Source organism: Mesoplodon mirus, assembly GCF_964341445.2.
Source record: "Mesoplodon mirus genome assembly, chromosome: 8".
Classification (NCBI taxonomy): Eukaryota; Metazoa; Chordata; class Mammalia; order Artiodactyla; family Ziphiidae; genus Mesoplodon; species Mesoplodon mirus.
In genome coordinates, this window is record NC_138984.1 from 91,841,211 (window position 1) to 91,867,816 (window position 26,606).

A 26,606-nucleotide genomic window follows, 5' to 3' on the forward strand; every position below is an offset into this window, starting at 1 on the left:
AAGAGGTGAGGATGTGACCCACACAGACATTGGAGAAAGAGTATTTCAGTAGAGGAGTAGCCAGTGCAAAGGCCCTGAGGTAGGTGTGTGAGTGGCATGTTCTAGGAATAACAAGGAGACTGGTGTGGCTGGAGAAGTATGAATGAGGGGTGAGGATAGAAAATGAGGTGACCTCATGTAGCGCACTGTAAACCTCTGAAAGACTGGTGAGTTTGGATTTTACTCTAGTGAAATAAGGAGACTGTGAAAACTTTGTGAGCTGACTTGTGATACAATATAACTTAAAAATTTTAAACACCTGGCTATTGTATTGAGAAAAGAGTGTGGAGGGGAAGAGCGGAAGCAGAGAAGTAGATTAAGAAGCTACGGCCATGAAATAGTCCAGAGATGATGGTGGCTTGGACCTGAGTGGTAGCAGTTGAGTGGTGAGAAATGGTCAGATTTTGGATAAATTTTGCAGGCAGAGCCAATTATACTTCCTGATGAGTTAGATGTGCAACACGAGAGAATCGTGCCTATAACATTTTTGGCACAAGCATTAGGAAGAACTGAGTTGCCTTAACAGAGATAGGGAAAGAGAGGAGCAAGCTTGGCAGAAAAGAGGTTGTTGAGTTCTGTTTTGGACATGTTAAGTTTGTTGTCTATTAGAAAAATATGTGCATATATATGTATATAAACCCACATATATTATTCTATACATACTTTTAAACATTATTCTCAACATACTTCTCTATGACTTGCTTTTGTTCTTGTGGACATTTTTTCCATATCAGGACATACAGATCATCCCATGGGGTATTTTGTATGGACTCAATTTTAGTCTTTATTATAGTGTTGTAGGCAGAATTCTAAAGATATGGCCTCCAAGATTCACACCTGCCCACCCTCTACTTTGTACAAATCTGGTATAATCCCCTCCCCTCAGGTGTGGGTAGGACTCATGAATATGATAGGACTGTCACTTCTTTGATTAGGTTATGTTATAAGGCTGTGATGGGACAACCTCTCATGTGTCACTCCTGACATTATGTAAGCCTCTGTGAGAGCCAACTGGAGTTTCTCCCTTTGGCTCTGAAGAAGTAAGCTCCCAAGCTGTGAGAGGGCCATATGGCTAGTAGTACCTGAGGGCAGTCTCTAGGAGCTAAGAGAGACTTTTGGCCAGCAGTCAGTAAGAAAATGGGAATCTCAGTCTATGACTGCAAGGAACTCAGTTCTGCCGACAACCTGAATGGGCTTTGAAAAGAATGCCAGGACCAAATGAGAACGCCACCTGGCCACCTCCTTGCTTTAGGCCTTGTGAGACCCTAGGCATCATGCCAGACTTCTAACCTACAGAAGATAATAAACAGGTGTTTGCCTTAAGCTGCTGAATTTGTAGTGATTTGTTACACAGCAACAGAAAATTAATAGACGTGATATTCCTGTCCGTGTCTTTAGGAGCCAAGCATGAATACCCCTACCACGGAGCAAATAACCGATTAGACTACCAAACCCACTAGCATGCTAACTCATGAACGTGAGTGCTTCTTGAGCCGCTATGAGTACATATAATCAGTTATATGTAGTCAGTCTTGTCTGTCTTGCATCCTTTTTGAGGACTGCAGAATCTTGTAAGAGAATTAGCATACAGTGATCTTCATAAGGCTGCAGAATTTAAACCTCGGAAATTTGGTTCTGGCTTTGTGACTGTCTTATATAACCATTCTGTCATAATTTTCCACCCATAAACCAAGGAGTTTGGCCTTAAAACTACGCATGCTATCAAGGCCAGCAGGTACCTCTCTAGGAGTCAAACAGGCAGACAGAAGGCAAGTAATCACTGTGCCTCACTGCTAAGTCGTTCTGTTCACCACAAGGAGGGAACACCATTAAATATTTAAAACAATCACAAAGAGAACACACAGCAGGTAAACAACTATGATTACTTGCCCCGTAGCCCTCACAGCAAGTGCCTGGGATGAGGTTTACATCACATTAAAGACACCCCTTTGTAGCTGCTATCAAAAGGAAGACCAAGGGTTTCAAAATAAGGATCGTTCTCTTGCTGCATACCTTTGGGCAGAGTTTCTGAGGACTTACCAGAAGTTACCACAAGGTAGGAAAGACACAGAAATGAGAAATACAGTTTCCACTTTGTATAGCCAAAGCAAATGTTGATGGAATAAATTCTCTCTTATTAGGCACTGGCTTTTAGCCTTATGATTTAAGGACTGGTGGGCTGCTTGGGCCTGGGCAGTATAGCCAGCCCCTAAAATCCGATCATACCTAAATGTGCTTGGGTAACCTGGCCCCTGGATGGCTGGCCAGCCACTCTTGTGAAGAGCCAGGGCTGCATATTGCTGGTCTCCATAGGGGAGGATATGGTGAACATCTCCCCACAGCAGCCCAAGGCCATAGGACATGCATCCAGCCTTATTCACCTTTGTAGGTAACACCTGCTATTGTTTCTCCTCTGACCAGACAGGAAAAGACCTGGCTTTCTTGAAGATCTACAAGTTATCAGATTACTGCCACCATCCCTTTTTTGCTGTCAACAGTCACCCTTTATTCCTCTCTTTGGCTAGAGACTTTACTCTTCTTTCCTCACTGTGTCTCTGGAGGAAAAGGACATTGACATTGGCTTGTCCATGATCAAGGTCTGCTGGTCTGCAGTTCTGTGTAAAGACCTCCTCATTTAGAGAAAAGGACCTGCTTCTAGCAATCCCTCAAGAACCAAAAAACTAGTCCTCAACCAGACTAAAATCTTCACCTGACATTTATATATTTATAGGACTACACAATTTACAAAATATTTATATAGAATTTTACTTGTTACATTATGTATGCAAGTAGTATGCCCAAGACTACCCAGCTGGTGAGTGGGGCAGCTGGGACAAAAAGATAGGTCTGCCGGACATAAATTCCTACACTTGTGTAGACAGAGGAATGACAGAGTGGTGACTGTTTTCCAGGCAGCCCCTGAGCAGCTGGTCCCCGTGAGAGGCCACTCAGGGAGAGAGAACTGAATTAGGAATCAGAAAGCCCACAGTCTGTTCTGTGCCCTGTCTTGAGGAAGCTGTGTGGCCTCAGGCAAGTCACTTCAGCTCTCTGAGCCTCTGTTTCCTCACCTGTAAATGAAAGAAATCTCTAATATTTCTATTAACTGAAAGTTGATATATCTACAGTATGAAACCCCAGAATAAGGCCAATCCACTTTGGGGGCTCTATCCCAGGTCACTGCTGTCTAATGAATTGGGGTCCTTCTTCATGTTCAGTGAAGAGAATCCAAACTGCCAGAATTAGTCACTGAGCCATTGAGAAATTTAGGATAGATATCAGTGCTCAGGATATAGACTTATGTTGAGAAAATCTATATGAAAAAATAGGAAATGCTTTGAAAAGAATTCCCCATGAAACCTCCCTGCAAATTATCATTTTTGTTAACCAGCCTCAAATTATTCAGGGAACTTAGTGACTGTAGAGAACAAAAAAGCACACAGTTTTCCCAGTGGAGATACCTATTGGAGATAATCCATTAATTCTGGATTTAAAAAACAAATGATTTCCTTATATTCTACCACTGATAAACAACTACTTAGTCATGATTACTGGGAAAAATTATGGACCCATATATCAGACTCAAGAAGAGAGGACGCAAACCTTTGCAAGAAGACAGCACAATTCTAAAAGGTACCCTCTGTCTCTAGGATAATTCTAGAATTACCTTTAGTGAAAGGGTGAAGCAATTCCATTTTGTCATTGTATTTTTTTATCTTGAGGGAAATACTTAGTATGTTAATGAAAGATATTATCTGAATTGATTGTCTTTATCATATCATCTATACCATCTTATATCAGGCTTGTAAGGAGAAGGTTCAAGCCTCTTAGCTTCTTGAGGGAGAGCTCTGTGGCTCAGTCTGGAGTCTGTTTCATTCATTAATTAACATAAGCAGTTGACACCAGTCACTGAGGCAAAATATTCTTGAAAAGGGAGGAAGCCTAAGCAGATAATTTTGTTTTTTCCTGGTGTGATACATACACACACACACACACACACACACACACACACACACACACACACACACACACACACACACACACACACACACACACCATACACGCATTTGTAGGACAAATCTATTAACTACCTATATTTAGGTATAATTCTCTCTCTCTCACCTCCATCTGTATTGATTAATTCTTTTCCAATTTTTTCCCCCTCAGCATGAGAAGGGGAACATAAAGTAATTTTATATTTCAGTACCACACAAAGAGAACATGTAAAAATCACGGTATACTGCATCTTCAGATTTGCAATTAAAATCTGGTATTAGTTGTGTGGAAGATTGGAAGCATTTTAGGTGGAAGGTCAAGAAATAATGATGGTCTAGGTACTTGCTTTATTTTATCATAGGGAAGAAAGTGACTTCACAAAATGGTCACTGCTTAAACTACCACAGTTTACTGTCTTCAGACATCATTGCCTCTAACTATTGGATCAGGGCATGAAATTTTTATGCTCAGTCCCATAGAATTAACTGTTGCATTTTTGCTCGAGAGCCCACAACACCTTTTTATAGATGAGCGGGCAGGCTGTCTTACGGGAATGGACTGTAAGTGTGGAGGAAGATGTAAAACGGCTATATCGCTAATCAGGAAGAGATGTGGTAGGAGTCTGCCTGTAGACAGGCAGACTATTCAGGCTATTCAGGCTCACTGTGGGCTATTCAGGCTCACTATATTGTATCAGCAAGAAGTATTCTTGAGACATATACTGTTTTTCATAAGAAAAAAAGTAATGATTGATCAAGAACTTTTTATTCCCTGTTAAAGGTGAAGATACCTGTAGCCTATGACCCAGCATGTCACTCTCCTAGGTACAGACACTACAGAAACTCTTGCACATGTGCACTTGGAGACATGGACAAGAATGTCCTTGGCAGTTATGCATGTAACAGCAAAACACTGAATCCAAATGTCCATCAACTCTGCAGTGGATAAAGTGACACATTCATACAATGGAATACTTAGGAGCCCTAAAAATAAATGAATGAATTACAAATGCACATGACTCAGGAATTTATGTTGAATGAACAAGCAAGCCACAGAAGAAGATATACAGTATAATTCAATTTATATAAAGTTCAGAGACATGCAAAATGTAGAATATGTAATAATACGTAAAAAATGTAAAATATATTTGGCAGGGATTCAAACATATGTGATGAAACTATATATAAAAGCAAAGGAATGTTAAATTTAAATTAGGATAGTGTGCGGGAAATAAAGGAGATTGGATTAGGGAAGATCAGTACAAGGATTCAAAAGTAATGATTGTATTCTTTTTCTTAAACTGGGTGGTGGGTGTTTATCATGTTTTGTTACACTTTTGCATATGTCTTATGAACCGACTTTTAAAATGGTGTAAATTTGTTGACTCTTCTTGCTACCCCAGAATTTGACTTTATGGCCCAAAGCTCAGAGCAGAATAATAGCAAGCCATACCAAATTTAGCGCTATAATTTGGGGTAGGAATTGACCATCACCTCTTAACCGCTAATCTAATATGTTGACTTTGTAACAATGGATTGGCAATTAATGATTTTTTTCTGCATAGCTAGCCTTTCAGTTTGTTCAGCTGTTACTTATGTTAGTAATAGAATACTGAGAGCATTTCTTCATAAAACTGTGTGTTTAGAGGTCTTTTCTTCAGTATCCTCTCTCTAAAGTCGAGAAGGAAAGAAACATAGCAAAAGGCAAAACTTCATAACATCAGTCCTAACCCAATTATAATGTTAATGCATATAAATATTGACACCTATAAATCATTTCTGCTCTGCTAGTCACAGAACCAAGGGTGATGGTATTCTTCCTTACAGGAGGAGAACTAAAGAAGTTCTGGACTGTGTACTTTCCCAAGGAGGGTATCTCAAAGCTCAGAAATACTGCATCAGAACTGACAAGAGCTAGAAGCTGGCTAGCATTGGGGCAGCTAAGAGAGCACACTGGAGAGACACCCAACTCGGACAGGGAGTTCATGAAAGGATGTCCAAGATACAGGCATCTCCACTTGATGCTGAAGAATGAATAGAAAATACGTAGAGGATGTAGCCTGGGGAAAGAGAATTCCAGCAGCCGTAAATTTCAGGAATTTAAGCTTTCCATGCAGACATCTGCAAAGATCTGAATGAAGTTATAAATCTGACTTGGATTTCAGCCTCCCAGCCATTGCTGTGTCCCACCCCAGACACTGGAGACAGCACAGGGCAGGATTCAGAGGCAGAGCTTTGGAGTCTGAGAGACTAGGACTGAATCCTTGTCTGTCTCCAGAGTCGTAGACCAGCTCTCATTTCTGATTAAATGTTCAGTTATTATTACTGATCTAACCTTTGTTCTGAAGCCAGTGTGATCTTTCTAAAGTATAACTCCTGCTTCTCCCCCATTTGCAACTCAACTACTGGTTCCCCATTGCCCAAGATAAATACTCAAACTTCTCAACAGGGCTTTCAAAGCCTTTGGGCAATCTGGCCCCTACTTCCCTCTCCCACCTCATCAACCTGGCCCTCCAGCTACATTAACTCATCTCCATTCCCAGACTCCTCATGCTCTCTCAGCCTTGCCCGGAACACACCACCGTCCTCACTGCAGCACTCCTGTTACTCTTCAGACCTTAGCTTTGTAATGTAGTAATTTAATCTTGCAATTTATTGAATACATACCACACACACACATGGGTGCACACACACACGTAGAGACATTTTATAAATTCATGTAAATTTATCTGGATGCTACTCTATACCACCTTAAAAGTTAGACTTCTGCCAAGTCAGAATCTATATTAATATATTCTGTACATCAGCACAATGCACCTACATAATTAACATTAAACAGTAACAGAAGCCAACGCACTCTTTCTTGGGAGCAATCTTATAAAATATGGTAATTGTACTAGCATCTATCGGGAAATATCTTATATACACATTTTTATTATTAACCATTTCACAGTTTAATATAAACTATCTTTAATCTAAAATGTGCATGAGTATACTTAATGCATGGGTTTACTTATATGTTTAATACAAAATGCCCCCAATCATAAAAGAGCATCAGACTAGAGGACTAAAGAATGTCTTTAGCAGTTACGTGTGTAACAGTGAAACACTGAATCCAAATTTCCATCGATACTACAGTGGATAAAAAAAGTGACACTTATTCATACAATGGAATACTTTGCAGCAGTGAAAATAAATGAATGAATTACAAATTCATGTGACTTAGGAACATATATTGAATGGAAAAGCAAGTCACAGAAGAATATATACAGTATAATTCAGTTTTTATAAAGTTCAGAGACATGTAAAATCTAACAATATAATTGGCATGGATTCAAACATATGCAATCAAACTATATAGCCATTTCGCCACAAATCAGGGTAGAGAGAGGAAGCTTTCCTATCAGTCAGCAGTAGGCCATGCTAAAACTCAGATCACAGGGTAAAGATTTAGAAGAATTGCCAGTAAATTCAGGGGTTGCTCTCGAGTTGTATGAGGCCCCTTTTTTGCTTCAGCCAGCAAACCATCAACAGGGTAACAACCGAACCTTAAGACTGCAACCAGAGGCCTCCTCTTACCTCGGCGTCAAAGCGGGGATCCTGGTAGGCGTCACTGATGTTTACTGGAAGGCCTGTAGAAGCGACCAGCTCAGCAACGCTGTTATTTATTAGCCAGTCGGAGTATGATGATTTCTCCATGCTTTCTTTGAAACTATCAGAACACCCAGGCAGGCAGTAAGAAAAGAGAAAAACATCAGTTTACCTGCAAGCAAACACTGCAAAAGTACACTCATAGCAGGATTACCTACCCTCATTAAGAAGGGGTAAGTGACCTTAATTACAGAACAATAGTGAGGTAATTATAAGCAGCTACTTCAAAACTACTTACCTGCTATCATGTAAAATAATCAACTCCATGGGTAGAAATGATAGATCCTCTATGATCCAGAGGATAACTCTAGGTTGTATTTAGGCCCCAAAGCAGGCAGGCATAAAGCAGATAACCAGGTAGTGACCAAAATTGATGACAGGATGCCAACGCCACGGCGTAATCAATTCCACTGACCTTCCTAGCTTGCACCCCCTAACTAAGCAGACCAGATGTTTGATACCAGGGAGAATTGAACCTAAGGATGGAGAAAAATCCGGAAATTGAGAGTTTACAAAAGTTTAAGTGTAGCAAAAGAGCACATCTAGACTCAGTGTTAGTGTTTTGTAACTATTTTTGTAGTTTCAGAGTATGTTTCTTAACAAAAACACACTTCCTACTTACAAAATCTTACTGGAAAATCTGTTTTAACTCTACCCTTAACAATAATACTTCAAAATAATCCATCTTTGATTTTAACAAGGAATTTTATGTTAAATGATTTTGTGAACTTTCCCTTGTGTCACTTTCACTACTTCACTACAAATGTCAAATTTACAGAAATGCCATAAGAATTAGTAAGATTCCTCACTTCATCCCTCCCTTCCATCATTTCTTCCCCTGGTGCCTACTGAGCACTGCTACGAGCTGTGGAAATGCAAACTTGAGCACTGTTCAAATTAACAATATCAAGGAAGATTTTCAGGGAGGATGTTAGATTTGTGGCTTGACCAGTAATAACTGAAATTATGTAAATGAATGTAAGTATACAGGGCAATGTTTTCCAAACTACATTCTGTGGAACCCTGGGTTCCTGAAGATGTTAATGAGTGTACTACAGTCAGAATAATAACTCTGTTGACTTTTTAATCTAAGCTGCATTATATGTAATAAAAACACTAAATGCTGTACACAGTCATTGTTATTATGCAATAATGTGCCTGTGTGGAATTTGTGCCATCCTGAGAATGCCAGAAACTGACATGGAGAGGCCACCAGATGTGTGAATGAGAGGGAAGCACAGACATCATTTACCATCATGAATATATCTCATCTGTAATGACTGCTGGTCTGCGTCTGATAAATTCAACATATATTTGTGAGGTTATTCAGCCCTTATTGCATATTAAATGTTACTGGTACATAAACGTATTCCCTATGGATCTCTGGCTGAAGATGGAAGTGTTAATAAAAAGCAGACTCTTGAATTTCTCAGATGATGGCTAAGTCAAAGAAGGAAAAAGACTGAGGACTTCAAAGAGAAGATGAAGCCTTTATTTTCTCAAACAAACAAAGGAACAACAAAAAAGTCGTTTTATTTTCTCTTTGCTGTGTTCTACCTGTGAGAAGTGAAATTTTACACTGTGCTGCAATGAAAGCAAAATACAGGAAGAAACATAACAGTGCACCTGATATGAGGTTCCAACTTAATGAAGTCACTTGTCAGCTTATAAAAGGGTGTGATTCAACGCTGATGATTTCTTGCAGTGATTAATCAAGCTGTCGATTCATTCTGCACTGCCTGTGTACCACAGGTTTTGTCTACGTCTCTTCTGTGATGAAACAATGTGGAAAATGCTGACCTGGTGTGTGGCGGGAAGAAGAGCTGTGCAGGACCCTGGGGACGAGCCAGGGAGGGAACCTGCGAAAGACACGCTGGGGTAGGGGGAGGCTGAGGAGGGGTAACCGAGAACTAAGGAAGGAAGCAGCTTTATCAACAAGCGTCAAAAACCTTTAAGTGGGTCTCAGGATGGGCAAGAGTTCAGCAAGGAGAGATTGGAAGGGTGACGAAGAAGGCACCCATGGAGGAGGAAAGAGCAGGAACAAAGGACATGAAGCAGCAGAGTACCAGGGTGTGTTCTTGGAACACTGATTATCGCCTTGGAACACGGGATGCATACTGTGGTGAATAAGACTGAACAGGGGGTCAGGGCCCAAAGGTGGAGGCTTTGACCAAGGAGCTGAGACCTATGTTATAGGCAATGGGGAGCGACGTAAGAGTACTGAGCAGGGAAGTGACAGGACTTGAGCTGTGACGTTAGGAAACTTAATCCAGGGAGAATGAGCAAGAAGAACTGGCTAAGAGAGGCTGAAGGTGGGGAGAGGTCCTGGCAGACCAGTTAAGTTGTGCAGTGGGAGGTGACGATGCTGGCCACTCAGGAGGTACTGCAGACGATTCCACAGGGCTTGGTGGACGGGCAGCAGTGGCTTACATTTTGCTGCTGTATGCCTGTGGCACTACTGGCAGAAGGGAGCTGTTTAGAGGATTGGGGAGATGGGGGAAGATAACAGACATTCTGTGAGCCTGGAACACGTTATTCATTGTTGAAAATCCAGGACCAGAGCCCATATCAAGTCTTCAGGACTGAAAATACTGATACAGAGTTGGGGCTATCTTCAGGGAATATAAATGGACGAGATCACTCAGGGAGAGAATATATAGGTAAATCTGTAGGGGAAGGATGAAGAAGAAAGGCAGTAATAAAGAGGGAGAGGATAAAAAAGAGAAAGAAAAAAGGGAAAACAAATTAATCATCACCCATGGTGAGCCAAGGGAAGCTGGATGCTTACCTAACTAGTTTGTTTTGTTCTCACATAAATCCTATGAGTACAATTCTCTACATTTTACAGATCAGAAAACTGAGGCTCAGAGATGCTAAATGACTTGCCCAAGTGGAAATAGGATTTTCAGCTAAAGTGTGACTCCACTTCTGTTTACCCTGTTGCCTCTCTGGGAAGGAGTCGATGGGTAGGAATGGAGCAAGAAGAGTAGGTTTTCACTAAAAAGAAGGGAGGTCAGTCAACATGACAGAGGGTTTCAGGGAGAGGCTGCAGGTAACAAACACTTCAGCCTCAGGCTGCAGTCAAGGAAGAAGGAGGACAAAACACTGGATTTGACAATCCAGAGCTTTAGGTCCCTACTTACAGAATCCCCAAAGATGATGATGGAAACACTTACTGAGCAGGGGCTCCTGAAAGACTCCTTCTAGACCTAGAACTGCTCAGAATCTGGCTTAGTGCAGGCTGCACATGTACTGAAATCACTCCAAACTGTAGACAATGCAAAAGCATCAGCCTGGGCACAGGCACTGCTGAGGTGGTTTCTAGAAAGCATAAGCTATGGTCTCTGCCCTCGGGAGCTTGCCACCTAGTCAGGGAGGTGAGAAATGAACACACTGACATTAAACAATGCATGACTCAAATACCCAGTTCAAATTTCAAATGAAAAATTTGTCACATGGCTGTGTTGGCTAGTTGCCAAGCCAACTGTGCCAATCTTGAATGAGGAAGAAGTATAGGGAGGGAGAAACAACTTCAGGTGGGGCTAAGGCTTCAGGTGAGGCTAAGGCTTCAGAGAGGAGATGAGATTTGAACTGATCTAAAGCTGCAACAGTGCAAACAGATTTTCTGAAAACAACCCCTCCATTTTCTTCAGTTTAATCTTGCCTAGGTACATAAATTAAGGCCCAGGGGGACAGGGTGGTTAGAGAGACAGGAAGGTTGATTTGTCAGTCTAAGTATTTATATCACATTCTGGCCTTTGTACCATTCAACCTTCCATGATTCTGGAATGCAGAATCATGACACTGAGTTAGAGCTTCCAAAACCTTGATCCTTTTCTTTAAAAAAAAAAAGGTAATTTTGTTTTATGATTAAGACTATGGGTTTTAGAGTCAGACACACTGACTTACACGACTCTCTTGCCACTTCCAAGCAAAGTACTCTCAGACAAGTTACTTACATTTCATCTGCAAAATGGGTATAATACTACTATTTAGTTATTGGGCAGATTAAGGTAATAATTTATGAAAGTACTTATTATCTAGCCCATAGCAAACTTTTTTTTTGAAGTATCAACTTTTTAACAACTTCTAAAGTAAATTCTGCATGTGACAGTACCCCTTTGGACACTTCAGCAATGTGGTGTTGTGGGTTTAATCACAAAGGAAAAGGCCCAAATTATTTCTACTTCTTAAGGGACACATCTAGCTTAAAGGATCAGTTCTTTCATAAAGGTCCTATAGGTCAACTCCTCCTGATTTATGAGGGCCCTTTTACTCTGTGTGGTTTACTCCCTTATACTGACTGCTATTGGAATGGTAAGATCAGGACACAACCATGTATATTATGCAGGTTCAGCCCTGTACAGGGGTGCCCTGTCAAAGGAATGAATGGGGCTGAAACCTAGCCTAGTTGTGCACATTGGTTTAGAGCTGCATCCGTCTAGAGGGAGTACCTTTTTCCTAATTCTCACAGAGACACTGTAAGGGCTGAAAATGGCTCTGCTTCAATCTCTTCTTCAACACACATGACAAGTGGACATCAATATCAAACTGAATGCCTTTAGTGACAGGGAACTCATTACCTACAAAAATATTCCATGCCATTTTGTGGCAGCTCAATCTACTTTCCAATAATCACCAACTTTTGCTCCCAGTCCCATGGGTTGCAGCCACAGAGCATGGCTCTAATTAACTGACAGCTCTTGAAATATTCGACAATAATTAACATGTTCCCTATAATCCTCCACCTGAGATCATTCTTTTTAACTTATCTCCAATTCCTTCAGCTACTCCCTTTGTGGCATAGCTTCCTTATTCTCATCCTCCCAGTCCTAGATGTGTCTGAGATTGTTAATAGCCCTCTTGCGTATGAAAGCCAGTCCGGAACAGTCTTGGCCATGGGGTCTAAGCAGCATAGAGGTGGGATGACCACCTCCTTCATTCTGGATCCTGTTCCCACCAATGAGGCTCAGGATTAATAGTTCCTAACAGCTCTTTTTTAAAATAGGTTTTTGAAAGCTTAAATTAATATCCCAAATTGAATTAACCAACTTTCTAGAGCCCCCAAACTATGACCAGAGATATCAAAGGTCAATAAATTCAACACTAAGGTTTTCAATTTGAGCCATAATCAATCTAGGGAGAGTCACTGCAGTTTGGAAACACATCAATAATTTGATTACTCCACAGCCTGTGAGTGCAGGTGAGATCATGTCAGCTCAGTGGATCTTAGCTGCCATGTGCATAACTGCAAAACAACCAGTTAGGTTATTTTAACTGTTTAAAAAGTAGACCTCCTTAAGATCAAGATTAGTTTAAAATAACAAGCAAATTGTAAAGTAATCCTTCAGCTTGTATTTTACTAGAACCAGGTGCATATGAAGATGTGGGTTTTTAAGTGCGTTTCCTGTAAAGAGCTACAGTTTGATTCCTTTTCCTCAGTGGTATCTTGCTTCCAAGTGTGAGACTCATACTGACTTCAAAGAGAACTTCAGGAGCTTAAATATATTGACTGTGGAGGGATAAAAGAGAATTGCCCTATTACAGAAAGCACATAATTCCTGAAATGTGGCTGTCCCTGAAATGAGGGCCAGTGAGATAGATATAAACCTCGGGGTCAACAAGGTGCAGTGCAGCATAGGAGAGAAATCGATACAAGTAAAACAAAACCAGACAAAATAAAATACCCCGGGGACCAGGAACTTTGCCATCTTCAATTGTCTGAAAAACCTACCTTAGCTAAAGGTTCAAACACAGAAAATTGTATGAAAATAAACTTAAAACTATTTTTTAGAATTAATTCTCAAATCAAGTCGCTAAATTAGAAGACAAAATATCTGAAGAAAATAATATTAATCATTAGACTGTGTCTGTATTGATGGTTTTGGTCTGAACACTAGAGTTCACTCTAGTTTTCACCAGAGACTCTCAAGACTTCACTTTTTCAAGAATAAGCCATTGGTTGGGCCCCTACAAAATGCTGGAAAGTAGCAGGTGAATCTTGCATGAAGCAATCAAAAAGGGTCTTTTCCTTTTTGCTGAAAGGAGTTGGTCAGCTCAGCCCTGACCATCCTTATATATATGTTTATACGTACGGAAAGAGGTATAGGCAGGAGCAAAAGGGGCCCCACCTTCAGGGAGCTCACAAACAATGACAATGGATTGTGACGTCCTAAGGAAGGATGTACAAGACATTACGGGAACAGAGAGAAAGGCCAGTTCTGTTTGGGCTGGGAATGGTATTTGGGAACTACTTTGCAAAGGAAGTTGGTATAAGCTGATCTTTGTAGGATAAGTAAGAACTCATCTGGCAGAGAAAGAAGGTAAAAACAATTCAGACAAAACCACAGCAAGAGTAAAGCTTTAGAAGTGTGAGGTTTTCTGTGTTGATATGACGAATAGTAGAGCTAAAACTTAGGCTAAATTGTAGAAGTGATGAATAAGGCCACAATGGAAGAGGCCAACCTGTATATTGTGTGGCTCCATGCACAAACACAACCACATTTATACTACTGATGATTTCTGCACGGCTATCAGGAGCCCACTGAGTCCTGAGTTCCCTACATATGCATCCAAGCCCTTTCTGGACACTTCCTCCTTGTTACCCACAGGCACCTCAATTTTAACATTTTCAAGACTGAACTAACACACTCTCCTTGATGTGCTAACAATCATTAATAAAAACTGTGACCATTAACTAAAAATAGATCATTGGGTAAGGAACAGAAGTTTCAACATAGACAAAATCTATTCTCTCATTCTCAGGGAATGATTGATTGTCAATTGACCTAGAGAGTGTGAATATTATCCAGTGGGGGTAGGATTCAGAGAGGCGAAGAGTCAGGAACTCCAAGAATTCTTTAGGACAGATATTTCTTTTTCATGCTTTGCAAACAAAAACTGATTTTTTTTATCTACATGCTGTGCCTGGTACTATTTTCCATCTTGCTTCATTGACTAGAGGTCAGTCTGCACTTTGGTTCACAAAAAGATATTCCCCTCCTTACTTCTTCTTCTCAAGTAAGCCTGCCTATCCCTGGGTCCTTCCTGAAGCTTCAAGCTGTGCAACATTATTTGAAGTTGTCTTTCAATTAGGAGATTAAGGAACTAAGTCAATATCAGTGGGACTTAAAGCTAGGACCCCAGCAGGAGAATCTCAAACACCTAGGTCTAGGACATTAATAATTTCCTACTGGTTTCAGTATATCTTTGAAGGTTACCAAATAAGTCTTTCAGACATAAAAGGTAATGGGAGAGAATGTAGTTAGCAAGTAGAACCAGCCTGTCAGTTCTTATACTGCGGTGGGAGAGGAAGATGCTCTAAGTTGCAGACCTTCCTGAATTTTATCATGACCTGGACCTGTTAATGGACTTGCCTTTAAGGTCTTGCCTGAGGACACTTCATCACATGCGTATTTCTCTCATTTCAAGCATTATGTTATCAGAAATGAAGACATGGAAACCAAATAATACATTTTCTATACTTCATTTCCTCAAGCTGTACAATTAGAGTGATGAGATTTATCACCCCTAGGAGTTGGTGTCACTTTGGGAAGTGTCTTGTGCCTCTCAGATGGGTGTCAGATGGCATTACTGTGAGTGGTTGGTGTCTACAATTTAGCATCATGTGGTGACAACAGCTTGGTTTCATAGCTGAGCAAAGCTGCATTTTTGGGGTTTTGTTTTTGTTTTTGTTTTCTTTGTATCTTGGCCCAACATTTCCTTGCTGTGAAACTACAGATAAAATTTTAACTCTGACTGTTAGTTTCCATAATAGAAAATAGGGGAAATATAGCCCATTTTACAGGGCTGTTTTGAGGATACAATAATATAATGTTGAAGAATGCATGACACATAGAAAGTTCTCAATAAGTATCAGTTCCTTGTAGGCCAAAGATTTTTCTTTTATTAAAAACACTAGGTGAGACATGCTCTGTTTAACTGCTTATCTACTGGGGCAGGAGAGATGTTACTGTTTTTGGCTGTGGCATTGTTGTCAGATTTGAAGAAAAAATGTGCTATGATAATACAGGACAGAGGTAAAATTCTATCCTTCTAGATGTGTCAAGTAGCCCTACCCCATCTCTCTTTGGGGCTGCTGTGGGCACCTCCACCCATCTGCTCTGGATTGAGGGCATACCTTCCCACAGGTCCTGGGCATATGTCTACACAGTAAGAAAGTAGACTCAATGTGTTAAAATATTAACTAAAGGCATGTTAAATGAGAGACCTACAAAAATGAGAGAGCCAAGCATAAAAACCAATCGTTAAGAATTGAGTTGCCATGATTCTGTTTACTGTGTGCCATCAATCTAAGGGACAGCTGACCTACATAGCTACTTTCTTATGTGTGATCTCAGTACTTATTCATGTGTCTTGTTGTTCATGGGATATTTATATAGCTTTAATTCTCCTCTGTGACAGTTTTACTAGAGTGACAAGCCCACTGGCCTGAAATAAATAGGGGTAATGAGAGGTTTTGTCTTTCATTTGAGTCTTCATGTTCAAAGGTAGGAAAAAGAAATTAAATGTATTTAAGAGGTGAAAGTTAGACGCTTGGGAAATATGTCTACTTGAGTTTCCTCAGATTTTGGAAGATACAAAACTTTGTTACAAATATTTCCTCTCCTTCATTGATGTTTAGTTCTTATAATTAGCATCATGCAAATGGGGTGTAGACACATACATTACTAGTGCCATGGAGGGTATTTATAAAATAGGGTTATTTGGGGGATTGGGGGCCATATAAGCCTAAAGATATCAAAGTGATACTATCCCTGCTCAGGTCAGTGTGTAAACACTCCATTCTAATGACACTCTGTATATTTTTAGGGAAAGGAACTAGGAAATATCTAGGGGACTATGTAATAATGGAGCTTCCTGATAAAGAAGAGGCCTTGGTACCAGAGTTTAGTCTCTGGTACCAATCTGTCTTCCATTAAACTAATTCAGACCTGCTGAAATACCTCCTTGTGAAACAACCGAAAGGGAGTCGGGCCATCTGGATCTTTCATTCTTCAATTAGCAACATTAAATATTGTCATAATAAGCTTCAGCAGCCCTGAATTTGCCACAATAGACAGTCAAAAAGAATGTCCTAAGGTTCTTGTTTAAAGGAAGTTACACAACAAAAGAAATCTTACGTTCCAAGATGACTGGTCATGGTGGTGACAGTGCTGTTTTCATGTTTAATGTTTTAAAGGTTTTCTTCATTTCCTTGAAATCAGAATAAGTATCACGTTTTTATTTCTACAAAAACTCCTGTCATATGCTTCCTAGCAGAAGTATAGTCAAAGAAAGAAGATCCATGAAGAAGAAAGTAAAAGAAAGAAAATGTATTCATGACATACTGTGGGAGTATTCTGTCTTACATCAGTGTGTAAGTTTGTTTAACATTCCCTGTTACTCTAGGTAATAGAGAAATTTAAAAGAAGGTAAGAAGAGGACAGACCTTCCAAACTGGCAGAGTAAAGCCCACTAAAAATTTGTTCCTCCATAAAAGCATGAGAATACTAGCAAAAATGGTCAAAATCAACTTTTTGAAAACCCTGGAAATTAAAGAGAGGCTTACAAAAATCCAAGGAGTGTTTATTCAAGAAAAACCGTTCAATTTCTGTAAGGACAGTATGTTGTGTGGCATTTTAATTTACCTTATTCTCATCTCCCTCTCCCTAGCTCTGGGGTAGTGGTGAAAACCAACAGATTCAAAATCATGCTAGCTGTGAAAACCAGCAGGCAAGCAGCCACTGGCAGAAGAAGAATGGGTTTGGAGCTCTCCAAAATCCTATCCCCACAGAACTGTCATTATTTGACATGTTTGGCAGTTCCACGGAAACCTCCACTCATAGAGCTTTCCTTTATTTAACCTGACTTGGAGCTTGCTCACTAAGAACAGCCTTTATCCCCAGGTATTTGTGGAAAAAAAACCCAAAACAGCAGCAATTGTTTAACATCACAACTGCCTTAGGCAGGGAAACAGTTACAGCTAACAAGAAACTGACCAGAAAACTTAAGAGGAGAAGTGCAGGAATAAGATATTCCTGGGAAGGTTTGAAAAATTCTGACATATTCCTGGAAATCTAGAGTTGTATTTATGCCCAGGAAAGACCTGAGAAGGCGCTAATCTCCCACCTCTGGTTGACCTTGAAGTTCTATGAAAGCAGAAAGTGAAAGCTAAGTAAACTTCCTGTCAGAGAATTGAAAGTATCCCCCACATGAACACAGATCCTCTCAGCAAGGCTGGAAGACTTATTGGTTCAAGTTTTTTTGTTTGTTTGTTTGTTTGTTTTTAAGAAAATCTCTGTCCGGTCATTAGCTGGCAAACTAAGCTAACTATGCAGAGAATTCAGTTGCCACACACAACAAAGATAGTTCATGAAAGTCATGAAACAACAAACAGCAGAAACAACAACAGAAACAAATAGAAACAACAACAAACCCTGGTTGGAGTGGGTGAGGAGCAGATTTTATTTCCAGAGTTTCCACATTATATTATTCCACATTATATTATTTAAATTATTCAGGTTTCAGCCAAAACAGAGAGAGACAGAGAGACAGAGAGAGAGAGACAAAGAAATAGGAAACTATACAGGAAAAAGCAGATGGAAACTGTCTCCGAGTAAGCCCAGATGTTGGACTTCCTAGACAAAGACTTTAAATGAGCCAATATAAATATGTTCAAAATACTAAAGGGAACCATACCCCCTTCCCCCCAAAAAACTAAAGGAGAATATGAGAACAATGTCTCACCAAATATAGACTATCAATAAAGTGATGGAAATTATAAAAAGAACCAAATAGAAATTCTGGAATTGAAAAGAATAATAACTAAAATGAAAAAAATCACTAAGAGGGCTCAACAGCAGTTTTCAGAAGCCAGAAGCCAGAATCACTGACCTTGAAAATAGGTTAATTGAAGATAGAGACTATCTGGTCTGAGGAACAAAAAAATGAAGGAAAATAGAGTCTCAGAGATATGTGAGACATTATTAAGCATATAAACATATCCATAATGGGAGTCTCAGAAAGAGAGGAGACAAAGAAAAGGAGCAGAAAGAATATTTGAAGAAATATGGTAGAAAACTTCACATATTTGATTAAAATAAACATTAATCTATACATTCAAAAACTCAACAAAATCCAAGTACCATAAACTCAAAGTGATCCACACCTAGACACATCATTAGCAAACTGTTGAAAGCCAATGACAAGGAGAGAAGCTTGAAAACAGCAAGAGACATGACTCATCACAAACAAATGTTCCTCAGTAAGATCAATAGCTCCATGATCAGAAACCATGGAAGCCAGAAGGCAGTTGAATGACATATTCAAAGTGATCAAAGAAAAAGACTGTCAACCAAGAACTACAGATCCAGCAAAATTATACTTCAAAAATAAAGGAGAGGTTAAGACATTCTCAGAGAAACAAAAACTGAGAAAATTCATTGCCAGTAAACTTATCCTATGAGAAATACTAAAGATAGTCCTTCAGGCTGAAATAAAAGGACACTAGAGAGTAATCTGAATCCACATGAAGAAATACAGAGCACTGATAAAGCTTACCCTATAATAAATACAAAAGACAGTATAAATGTATTTTTTGTTTGTAATCCTTTTTTCTCTCCTATCTCATTTAATTGCATAATGAAACAACTTTAAAACTTCATTAAAGGGTTATAATGTAAAAAAATATAATTTTTAAGACAATAATAACACAAATGGAGGGAGAACTATATAGGAACAAAGTTTTGTGTACTACAGAAATTAAATTGTTATTAATCCAAATTAGACTGTTATAAGTTAAGACGTTAATTGCAATTCCCAGGGCAATCACTAAGAAAAGCATTTAAAAAAAATAGTAAAAGAAATTGCAAGATAATTTAAATGGCACATTAAAAAATATCTGATTACCAAAAAAGATGGCAGAAATGGAGAAATAGAGGGACAAAAAGACATGACATAGAGAAAACAAATAACAAAAAAGGTAGATGTAAATCTTACTTTATAAATGATTACTTTAAATATAAATGAATTAAACTCTGCAAACAAAAGGCAGAGATTAGCAGAACAGATAAAAATAACATGATCCAACTATATGCTGCCTACAAGAGACACACTTTAGGTTCAAAGACACAAACAGGTTAAAAGCAAAAAGATAGAGGGCAGACAGCAGAAGCAAGAAGAACTACAATCCTGCAGCCTGTGGAACAAAAACCACATTCACAGAAAGACAGACAAGATGAAAAGGCAGAGGGCTATGTACCAGATGAAGGAACAAGATAAAACCCCAGAAAAACAACTAAAAGAAGTGGGAATAGGCAATCTTCAGGAAAAAGAATTCAGAATAATGATAGTGAAGATGATCCAGGAACTCAGAAAAAGAATGGAGGCAAAGAAGGAGAAGATGCAAGAAATGTTTAACAAAGACCTAGAAGAATTAAAGAACAAACAGACAGAGATGAACAATACAATAACTGAAATGAACACTACACTAGAAGGAATCAATAGCAGAATAACTGAGGAAGAAGAACTGATAACTGACCAGGAAGGCAAAATGGCAGAATTCACTGCAGCAGGACAGCATAAAGAAAAAAGAATGAAAAGAAATGAAGACAGCCCAAGAGACCTCTGGGACAACATTAAACGCAACAACATTCACATTATAGGGGTCCCAGAAGGAGAAGAGAGAGAGAAAGGACCAGAGAAAATATATTAAGAGATTATAGTCGAAAACTTCCCTAACATGGGAAAGGAAATAGCCACCGAAGTCCAGGAAGCGCAGAGTCCCATACAGGATAAACCCAAGGAGAAACACGCTGAAACACATAGTAATCAAATTGACAAAAATTAAAGACAAAGAAAAATTATTAAAAGCAGCGAGGGAAAAACGATAAATAACATACAAGGGAACTCCCATAAGGTTAACAGCTGACTTCTCAGCAGAAATTCTATAAGCCAGAAGGGAGTGGCATGATATACTTAAAGGGATGAAAGGGAAGAAACTACAACCAAGATTACTCTACCCAGCAAGGGTCTCATTCAGATTCAGTGGAGAAATCAAAAGCTTTACAGACAAACAAAAGCTAAAAGAATTCAGCACCACCAAACCAGCTCTACAACAAATGCTAAAGGAACTTCTCTAAGTGGGAAACACAAGAAAAGAAAAGGACCTACAAAAACAAACCCCCCAAAATTAAGAAAATAGCCATAGGAACATACATATCGATAATTACCTTAAACATGAATGGATTAAATGCTCCAACCAAAAGACACAGGCTTGCTGAATAGATACAAACACAAGACCCATATATATAATGTCTACAAGAGACCCACTTCAGACGTAGGGACACATTCAGACTGAAGGTGAGGGGATGGAAAAAGATATTCTATGCAAATGGGAATCAAAAGAAAGCTAGAGTAGCAATACTCATACCAGATAAAATAGACTTTAAAATAAAGAATGTTACAAGAGACAAGGAAGGAAACCACATAATGATCAAGGGATCAATCCAAGAAGAAGATATAACAATTATAAATATATATGCACCCAACATAGGAGCACCTCAATACATAAGGCAACTGCTAAAAGCTTTAAAAGAGGAATTTGACAGTAACACAATAATAGTGGGGGACTTTAACACCTCACTTACAAAAACGGACAGATCATCCAAAATGAAAATAAATAAGGAAACAAAAGCTTTAAATGACACAATAGACCAGATTTAATTGATATTTATAGGACATTCCATCCAATAATAGCAGATTACACTTTCTTCTCAAGTGCACATGGAATATTCTCCAGGATAGATCACATCTTGGGTCACAAATCAAGACTCAGTAAATTTAAGAAAACTGAAATCATAGCAAGCATCTTTTCTGACCACAATGCTATGAGATTACAAATGAATTACAGGGAAAATAACATAAACACCACAACACACGCAGGCTAAACAATATGTCACTAAATAACCAAGAGATCACTGAAGAAATCCAAGAGGAACTCAGATAATACCGAGAGACAAATAACAATAAAAACACAATGATCCTAAACCTATGGGATTCAGCAAAAGCAGTTCTAAGAGGGAAGTTTATAGCTTTACAAGCCTAGCTCAAGAAACAAGAAAAATCTCAAATAAACAATCTAACCTTACACCTAAAGGAACTAGAGAAAGAAGAACAAACAAAACCCAAAGTTAGCAGAAGGAAGGAAATCATAAAGATCAGAGCAGAAATAAATGAAATAGAAACAAAGAAAACAATAGAAAAGATCAATAAAATTAAAAGCTGGTTCTTTGAGAAGATAAACAAAACTGATAAACCATTAGCCAGACTCATCAAGAAAAAGAGGGAGAGGACTCAAATCAATCAATTTAGAAATGAAAAAGGAGAAGTTACAACAGACACCACAGAATTACAAAGCATCCTAAGAGACTACTACAAGCAACTCTATGCCAACAAAATGGACTAACTGGAAGAAATGGACAAATTCTTAGAAAGGTATAACCTTCCAAGACTGAAACACGAAGAAATAGAAAATATGAACACAATCACAAGTAATGAAATTGAAACTGTGATGAAAAAAATCTTCCAACAAACAAAAGTCCAGGACCAGATGGCTTCACAGGTGAATTCTATGAAACATTTAGAGAAGAGCTAACACCCATCCTTCTCAAACTCTTCCAAAATATAGCAGAGGGAGGAACACTACCAAACTCGTTCTATGAGGCCACCATCACCCTGATACCAAAATAAGACAAAGATACGACAAAAAAAGAAAATTACAGACCAGTGGCACTGATGAATATAGATGCAAAAATCCTCAACAAAATACTAGCAAACACAATCCAACAACCCATTAAAAGGATCATACACCATGATCAAGTGGGGTTTATCCCAGGGATGCAAGGATTCTTCAATATATGCAAATCAATCAATGTGATACACCACATTAACAAATTGAAGAATAAAAACATATGAACATCTCAATAGATGCAGAGAAAGCTTTGGACAAAATTCAACACTCATTAATGATAAAAACTCACCAGAAAGTGGGCATAGAGGGAATCTACCTCAACATAATAAAGCCCATATATGACAAACCCACAGCAAACATCATTCTCAATGGTGAAAAACTGAAAGCATTTCCTCTAAGATCAGGAACAAGACAAGGATGTCCGCTCTCACCACTATTATTCAACATAGTTTTGGAAGTCCTAGTCATGGCATTCAGAGAAGAAAAAGAAATAAAAGGAATACAAATCAGAAAAGAAGAAGTAAAACTGTCACTCTTTGCAGATGATATGATACTATACACAGAGAATCCTAAAGATGCCACCAGAAAAACTACTAGAGCTAATCAATGAATTTGGTAAAGTAGCAGGATACAAAATTAATGCACAGAAATGTCTTGCATTCCTATACACTAATGATGAAAAATCTGAAAGAGAAATTAAGGAAACACTCCCAGTTACCACTGCAACAAAAAGAATAAAATACCTAGGAATAAGCCTACCTAGGGAGACAAAAGACCTGTATGCAGAAAACTATAAGACACTGATGAAAGAAATTAAAGAGGATACAAACAGATGGAGAGATATACCATGTTCTTGGATTGGAAGAATCAATGTTGTGAAAATGACTATACTACCCAAAGCAATGTATAGATTCAATACAATCCCTATCAAATTACCAATGGCATTTTTTACAGAACTAGAACAAAAAATCTTAAAATTTTTATGGAGACACAAAAGACCCCGAATAGCCAAAGCAGTCTTGAGGGAATAAAATGGAGCTGGAGGAATCAGACTCCCTGACTTTAGACTATACTATAAAGCTACAGGAATCAACACAATATGGTACTGTCACAAAAAGAGAAACATAGATCAATGGAACAAGATAGAAAGCCCAGAAATAAACCTACGCACCTATGGTCAACTAATATATGACAAAGGAGGCAAGGATATACAATGGAGGAAAGACAGACTCCTCAATAAGTGGTGCTGGGAAAACTGGACAGCTACATGTAAAAGAATGAAATTAGAACACTCCCTAACACCATACACAAAAATAAACTCAAAATGGATTAGGGACCTAAATGTAAGACTGGACACTATAAAACTCTTAGAGGAAAACATAGGAAGAACACTCTTTGACATAAACCACAGCAAGATCTTTTTTGATCCACCTCCAAGAGTAATGGAAAAAAAAACAAAAATAAACAAATGGGACCTAATGAAACTTCAAAGCTTTTGCACAGCAAAGGAAACCATAAACAAGATGAAAAGACAACCCTCAGAATGGGAGAAAATATTTACAAACAAATCAACGGACAAAGGATTAATCTCCAAAATATATAAACAGCTCATGCAGCTCAATATTAAAGAAACAAACAACCCAATCCAAAAATGGGCAGAAGACCTAAATAGACATTTCTCCAAAGAAGACATACAGATGGCCAAGAAGCACATGAAAAGCTGCTCAACATCACTAATTATTAGAGAAATGCAAATCAAAACTACAATGAGGTATCACCTCACACCAGTTAGAATGGGCATCATCAGAAAATCTACAAACAACAAATGCTGGAGAGGGTGTGGAGAAAAGAAACCCTCTTGCACCGTTGGTGGGAATGTAAATTGATTTAGCCACTATGGAGAGCAGTATGGAGGTTCCTTAAAAAACTACAAAGACAATTACCATATGATCCAGCAACCCCACTACTGGGCATATACCAGAGAAAACCATAATTCAAAAAGACACATGCACCCCAATGTTCATTGCAGCACTATTTACAATAGCCAGGTCACTGAAGCAACGTAAGTGTCCCTCAACAGACAAATGGATAAAGAAGATGTGGCACATATATACAATGGAATATTACTCAGCCATAAAAAGGAACGAAATTGGGTCATTTGTTGAGACATGGATGGATCTAGAGACTGTCATACAGAGTGAAGTAAGTCAGAAAGAGAAAAACAAATATCGTATATTAACGCATATATGTGGAACCTAGAAAAATGATACAGATGAACCGGTTTGCAGGGCAGAATTTTAGACACAGATGTAGAGAACAAATGTATGGACACCAAAGGGGGAAAGCTGTGGGGCGGTGGGGGTGGTGATGTGATGAACTGGGTGATTGGGATTGACATGTATACACCAATGTGTATAAAATTGATAGCTAATAAGAACTTGCTGTATAAAAATAAATAAATAAATAAATAAGCAAAAAGATGGAAAAATACATACCGTGCAAACAGCAACCAAAAGAGAGTTTCAGTGGCTATATTAATATTAGACAAAATAGACTTTAAGAAAAAAATAGTTGATAAAGAGAAAGAAGGATATTTTCAATGGTAAAAGGAATGAACCATCAAAAAAAAAATAACAGTTATAAACATATGGCACTTAACCACAGAGCCCCAAAATGTATGAAGCAAAAACTTAGACCTAAAGGGAGAATAGATAATTCAACAATAGTGGTTGGAATCTTCAACACTGTACTTTCAATAACAGATAGAACAACTAGGCAGAAGAATAACAAGGAAGTAAAAGACTTGAACAACACTATGAACCAATTAGACCTAAGAGACATCTATTGAGCACGCTAAGCAACAGTAGTAGAATAGACGTTCTTCTCAAGCACAGATGAAGCATTCTTAGGATAGACCTTAAAAGAAGCCTCTATAAATTTTAAAAGATTGATATCATAAAAAGTATTTTCCAATCACAACGAAGTGAAATTAGAAATGAATAACAAAAGAAATTTGGGAAATTCATAAATATTTAGAAATAGAACAACATACTACTAAAGAATCAATGATAAAATATCCTTATATATAAAAAAAAGAATCAATGAGTCAAAGAAGAAATCACAGGGAAATAAGAAAATATTTTGAGAGGAATGAAAACAAAACACAGCATACCAAAACACACTGGATGCTGCTAAAGCAGTGCATAGGAAATAACTTACAGCTATAAATGCCTACATTAAAAAAAGAAAAAAGATTTCAAATCAGTAACTTCACCTTCTATCTGAGACACTAGATAAAGAAGAACATACTAAACCTACATATGAAAGCAGATGGAAGGACATAATAAAGATTAGAGGAGGAATAAACAGACTGAGAAGAGAAAATCAACAAAAACAAAAGTTGGTCCTTTGAAAAGATGAATAAAATTGATAAACCTTTGGCTAAGCTTACCAAGAAAAAAAAGAGAGAAGACTGAAGTTACTAAGATCAGGAATGAAAGAGTGTTACTACCGACTGTACAGAAATAAGATGGTAAGGGAATACTATGAATAATTGTACAACAAATTCAATAACCTAGATGAAATGGACAAATTTCTAGAAAGACACAAACTACTGAAATGTACTCAAGAAGAATTAGAAGATCTAATAAAACTATAACAAGTAAAGAGGTTGAATTAAAAAAAATTAAAATATATAATTTCTACAAAGAAAAACTCAGGACTAGATGGCTTCACTAGTGAATTCCACCAGTGCTTCAAGAAGAATTTTTCTGTAAGCACCAATCCTTCATTTCAATAGCATAGCAGAGAACACTTCCCAACTCATTCTATGAGGACAGTATTACCCTGATACCAAAACCAGATATCACAAGAAAACAAAATTACAGACCAATCTCCCTTATGAATATATACATAGAAGTTCTCAACAAAATACTAATGAACCTAATCCAGCAACATATAAAAATGATTATACACCATGACCAAGTGGGGTTTATCCCAAGAATGCAAGATTGGTTTAACATTCAAAAAATCAACCAATGCAATACACCATATTAATACAACAAAGCACAAAAAATCATGTAGTCATCTCAATAGACACAGAAAAAGCATTTGACAAAATCCAACACTCTTTCATGACAAAAAAATCTCAACAAACTAGGAATAGAAGGAAA

General features: G+C 38.3%; 1 protein-coding gene across 1 annotated transcript in view; it reads right to left on the minus strand.

Moving 5' to 3' along the window:
* The window catches only part of PDE11A (phosphodiesterase 11A), a 449,383-nt gene that overhangs the window by 192,782 nt on the left and 229,995 nt on the right, over positions 1–26,606 (minus strand). The window contains exon 6 of the mRNA XM_082630579.1: positions 7,611–7,743. Coding sequence (XP_082486705.1) covers positions 7,611–7,743 — 133 coding nt within the window. The remainder of the gene's footprint in view (positions 1–7,610; positions 7,744–26,606) is intronic.